Raw genomic sequence first — 5,682 nt, 5'->3', positions numbered from 1 at the left:
CAAGGAGTGCATTAGATTGAGAACAATCTGCCACGTTTTATAGGAATTTTCTTACGGACCGATCAGTGATGATCCAGCACTTGGTGAAGAATCTACGAGGGATTTTTTGTCTTCTTTTTTAAAGCCAAAGTCAACGAAACAATGAGGCAATCCCCAATTAGACATTTTCTCCAAGCTTTTCTTTCCTTCCCTATGGCGGCTGGGGCAAACTCTCCCATCCAGGCTTCGCCAGCGAGCCCGTGGAGTCGCCTACACTCTACCGGCCGCTCCGGCGGCCGGTGACAAGAGGGAAGTCCGGTGCCTTCGCTTCGCTTAATAGTTTACGTTAGGGTTTTTAGTCCTCGCATGGGCGGCGCTCAAGTGGATGGCTGCTCTTCTTCTTTGAGTTTGTCTTCTAGGCTACAATCCTCCTTGAGTTCATCCATCTAAATATAGTTGACGGAGTTTCGGCGTAGATTTCTGTCATCTCCTTGGGGCAGCGACCTTAGGCAATGCGAGAGATGTCATAAGAGCAAGATCCTCGACAAGATTCTACCATGTGCCTTGAACACGATATAAGCCTCATGCAAAGAACGACATAACTGGGGCAACCATTAACACATTTTTTTTCCTGAATATGCCTATTTAAAAAAAAATTAAAATCACTTTAATAGATAGAAATATGTTAAAAACAGTTTTCATCTATCAAGAAAAATTTATCTGGCATTAAAATTTATTTTACATCTCGGAAGACTTGTTCATGTATATTAACTAGATTTTTCATGCTACTCTTGAAATATTTGGCATTTCGGCCAACAAAGGGGTGGGGGTGGCCGAAATGATGAGGCAATCCCCCATTAGACATTTTTCTCCAAGCTTTTTTCCCCTTCCCTTCGGCGGCTGGGGCAAACTCTCCCATCCATGCATCGCGCGGCGAGCCCGTGGAGTCGCCTTCCCTCTACTTGCCGCTCCGGCGGTCGGTGAAGGGAGGGGAAGTTCGGTGCCTTTGCTTCGGCTAATAGTTTATGTCAGGGTTTTTAGTCCTCGTGGGTGCGACGCTCAGTCGAATGGCGACGATTCTTCTTTGAGTTTGTCTTTCCGACTCAGATCCTTCTCGAGTTCTTCCATCTGAATATAGTCGATGGAGCTCCGGCGTAGATTCCTACCGTCTCCTTGGTGCATCAAGGTTAGGGCAATGCGAGAGGTACCTTAAGAGCAAGTTCCTTAAAACGATTCTACCTCGTGCCTTGAACAGGATATAAGCCTCACGTAAAGACCGACATAAATGGCACTACCATTAACACATTTTTCCTGAATATGCCTATTTGAGAATACTTCTAAAAAACTTTAATAGATAGAATATATTAAAAACATTTTTCATGTGTCCAAAAAAATGTGGCATTAAAATTTATTATACACCTTGAAAGATTTGTTCATGTATATTAAGTCAAATTTTCATGCTTCTCTTGAATTTTTTGGCATTTTGGCAAGCAAAGGGGCGGGGGGGGGGGGGGGGGGGGGGACCAGAATGGACGGCGGTGCTCCAAGCTTTTGCGGAGGCAACAAGGTGATGGAGGGGATGGGGGTAGCAGAAGGAGTTCGGCGAGAATCGGTAGACGCCGAGGTGGGGTGGGAATGATCGGCGGTGGGGAAAGTTAAGTTCGAGCGGTTGGGTCTTCCCGCGGCAGCCAATTTGATCTCTGATCGGCAGGGAAGGTTAAGTTCGGGCGGTTGGGCCTCCCCGCGGCAGCCAATTTGATCTCTGGTCGGTAGGAAAGGTTAAGTTCGAGTGGTTGGGCCTCCCGCGGCAGCCAATTTGATCTCTGGTCGGTAGAAATGATGCAAATTGGACCACTTGTTGCAAATATGCGCTGACAAGGTCTTGAGAAAACCCTATACGACGCACGTTGCGTCAAGTTGTCGAGCAATCACACAGGGTTCACAAGCAAGAGATGACCTAGGCCGGCCCGTTCAGCGCTTCATTGATCCCGGTTTTAGGAACCGTCTAGAAGGTTTCTAGCTGGTTTTTACGGTTTTGGGAACCTTCTAGGAGGTTCCAGAACCCTTTTTTCTGTCTCTATTTCTTTTTATTTTTGACTTTTCCTTGTTCTGTTTTCTCCCTTTTTCTGTTTCTTTTTATTTTTCTATCCTTTCGTTTTCATTTTTAAATTTATTTATTTAAAAAAGTTCATGTGTTTCAAAATTGTTCACAGTTATAAAAAAGTGTTCAATTTTAAAATTTTATTAAGGAGTTTAAAAATATGTTCGTGTTTCCAAAAATAGATTAGGTTTTCAAATTTATTCATGTATTTCCAACAATGTTCATGTTTTCACAAACGTTTGCATTTCCAAAAATTGTTCCTACTTTCAAAATTGTTTCCATATTTTCGAAATTTTTCCTATATTCAAATATGTTTGGGAGTTTCAAAACATGTTCCTTTTTTTTCAAAAATTGTTCGTGTTTTTGAATTTTGTCAAGAGTTTCAAAAAATGTACATATAATCAAAAAAATGTAGGTCATTTTCAAAAAGAAATCATGTTCTTAGAATTTTTTTGAGGAAAACTGTTGACATTTCATTACACATTCATTTAAAAGTCATATTTTTTATAAACATGAATACTTTTTTAAATCTTAAACAATTTTTATAAAATACGAACAAGTTTTGAAAACATGATCAATTTCTGAAATTTGCAAAAAAAAATTGAAAACACAAACATTTTTTTTTGAATTTGTGAACAAATTTCAGGTTCGATAACATTTTTTTAATTTCAAATAAAAAATTCAAAAACAGGAAAAGAAAATAAATGAAGAAGGAATGTTTGGACCTGCGTTGGTATTGTTCTTATAGGCCTGCGCTGCCATGTAATCACCGGCTCTTATTATCTAGGTTGGCCACACTGGAAGGTTGTTTGCTGGAGGTCTCGTGATCGATTCTCGGTAAGGCTGTATGCCAAACATTAAACTGGAAACGGTTACCAGATTCGCCGCCATTGCCGTAGCTGTATGCCATCGGTTCATGAGAAGACGGCCGCACAATCGTCTAAGTTCTTGGCAAGCTGCTCCCCAACGCCTAGCATATATTTTTACGTCACTCATGGTTCCAGGAAAATGGAGAGAAGCAACGAAATGATCCCAGCCCTCTCAAGCCATTGTTTGACCGTACAAAGGAAAGAGCACTCGCCGGATCGTTGACAATTTGGAGCGTAGCATGCATCACTCATGTGCTCTTCCACATCTCCAGGTCATTGGGAAGATAGATTATGCGTGCTCTACCGATCATCGCGGCCTAAAAACACAAGAGTAGCCAATTGGGAGCCACGTGTGCTCCGATTTAAGAGCCACATGATCACCACCAAGAAATTAAACAAGACAAGCGGATGAGGCTTGTGATAACATTAAGAACTAGACTTGGTCTTCTCACTGCGTCTTTTAACTGAAGGGGTGCGCGGATATATGGAAGTGTAGAGCGCACAACTAGCCCCATCCAAACCTTGAGCATCCAGTTACTAGTAGTTTGTAAGGAGAGAGTGCAATGGAGGGGGTTGACCCGATGTTGGCAATGGCATCGAGCACCGGCGTTGTAGCTGATAGCTCGCCAAATGCTGTGGCGCTGAGCGTTTGGGATGCCCAGCAGCTGCAGGTGATGTCGCTCACAAATCCCGTAAATCCGCTGCTGCTCGCATCGGCATGTGTCGGCTCTTCGGCTGCGCTGGATTTTCTTTTCAGAAGGGAAGACAACCAAGAGGCACCAATGGTGATGCCTACTCGAGACTTTCTTGGCTTGCTAGTGGGAAACACCCCCGGCACCGGCGGAAGAAGAGTGGCCGTGCCACAAGCTTCTGGCAGTGTGGAGGATGGCGACGATCAGCCATCATTCCCAAGCGCATCTCGGCTTCTCACGGGCGTCGCCGCTGATGGGGGCACAGCACTACATGTGGTTGCTAGCCATGGTGACGATGCAGAGTTCTTGAAGTGTGCTACCATCATCAGCAAGAGGGACCAAGGCCTCATGTTTGCAGTAAATAAAAAGGGCGACACGCCCTTGCATTGTGCCGCCAGAGCTGGTAAGTCCAAAATGGTCTCCTGTCTCGTTAAACTTGCTGAAAGATGCAACAGGTTGCGTGAGTTCTTGAGAAAGGAGAATGTGCTTATGGAGACGGCCTTGCATGACGGTGTCCGTGCTGGAAGGAATGATATTGTGGAGCTTCTGTTGGGGGCCGATCCTGATTTGGCTAATTATCCTGAACAAGCCACTTCACCATTGTACCTAGCAATTTTAATGAGAAGAGACGACACTGCACAAGCACTACATGATAAAAGCAATGGAAATCTTTCTTACTCCGGGCCAAATGGGCAAAATGCGCTACACGCCGCAACTTTTCAAGGCTCAGGTATTAATTTTCTTTCTTGAAACATAGGTACTCCAAATCACCAATAGGGTACCGTATGGTATGTGTGGTAAGCACCTTCATATTTGCAATTAAGTCATGATGATTCAATTAGTAAGATACAAAAATCCGAAAAACAACATCACCAATGGAGTATATGCATAAATTCTTGGACGTGGCTAGGGAGCGCCGCTGCGCTTGTTTGTTGTCTGGAGCGCATCGCCGTATATAGTAAGTGCATGTCCTTGTGTACAGCTGTCTACGCAAGAAAAGGAAATTGTTTGGTCACATCCCGTAGTGCACATGGGTGCCGATTGAATCAGCCTAAATCCTGTCCCACGTGCATTTATTTGGGGGTTTAAAAAATTGTAAAAGCCATAACTTTTGATTCAAGCATCGAAATCCAGTTCCGTTTTCACTGTCAGATTTCCGACGACGAGTTCTTCAAAACTAGATCTCATATGAGTAGGTTTCGTCAAACTTTTTTTTTGAGGGCAACTTTGGATGCAATGGAAGCAACTATAGTGCTACACGGAAGCAACTTCTTCTTTTTCGCCTAGTTGGACTGACTATTAGGTTAGTTTGCGTAAAAACGAGAAAAATCACACAAAACATAGGCATCTATAGTTCTACATACAAAGCAACTTCACTGCACTATGCGTATCTGTGAGTTCGGTAACATAATCCCAACTTGCCTATCATGGCTGCTCGATTGCCTATTGTTGATGCTTAGTTGCCTACAATTGCTTCTTAGTTGCTTAACTTTGCAAAAATAGTTGCCTACAATGTTATGAAGTTGTTTACCATTGTTTTTCTAAGTTGCCTACAAATACTCTAAAGTGACCAAGATTCACCATCATGTTGTCTACCATAACTAGCAATAGCAGACACAAGAGCATCATCGGTAGACGACGTTGTAGTATTATAGGCCATTTAGAAACAATGAAGATATACGAGCATGAACAGTAGGCAACTTAGAAGTACCGATGAGGAAGTTAGGAGAATGTTACATAAATTAACTAGGACACAAAATGTAGTGAAGTTGCCTGATTTTAGCACTAAGGTTGCCTCTTATCGAAGGAAAGTTGCTTACGAAGGTGATGTCATATTATCCACCTCTGTTTCGAAGTTCTTTTGTTTTATTAGTTAGTTGCTTATTGTTGCTAATTAGTTATTTTTAGGAGTGAAGTTGCTTCTGTTTAGTACTAAATTTGCCTCCGTCTAAGCCCTCCGATCCCAGTTTTTTAATGTGATTGCATTGCTATTAGTGTCCGTCTAATACCTGACGCGGTTAGCTAGCGCCGCTGTGCTCCT

At 42.9% G+C, this 5,682-nt stretch overlaps 1 protein-coding gene across 1 annotated transcript; it reads left to right on the top strand.

Moving 5' to 3' along the window:
* The first annotated feature begins 3,530 nt into the window (after nucleotides 1-3,530).
* Nucleotides 3,531-4,391, top strand: LOC109742011 (uncharacterized). Its single transcript, XM_020301098.4, has one exon. It carries the CDS (start codon nucleotides 3,531-3,533, stop codon nucleotides 4,389-4,391), a length of 861 nt encoding a protein of 286 aa, XP_020156687.4.
* Nucleotides 4,392-5,682: the final 1,291 nt, after the last annotated feature.

The sequence above is a fragment of the Aegilops tauschii genome, chromosome 1, assembly GCF_002575655.3.
Source record: "Aegilops tauschii subsp. strangulata cultivar AL8/78 chromosome 1, Aet v6.0, whole genome shotgun sequence".
Lineage (NCBI taxonomy): Eukaryota > Viridiplantae > Streptophyta > Magnoliopsida > Poales > Poaceae > Aegilops > Aegilops tauschii.
The sequence above is the reverse complement of the archived record's forward strand: the minus strand, read 5'-3'. Positions and strand labels throughout refer to the sequence as shown.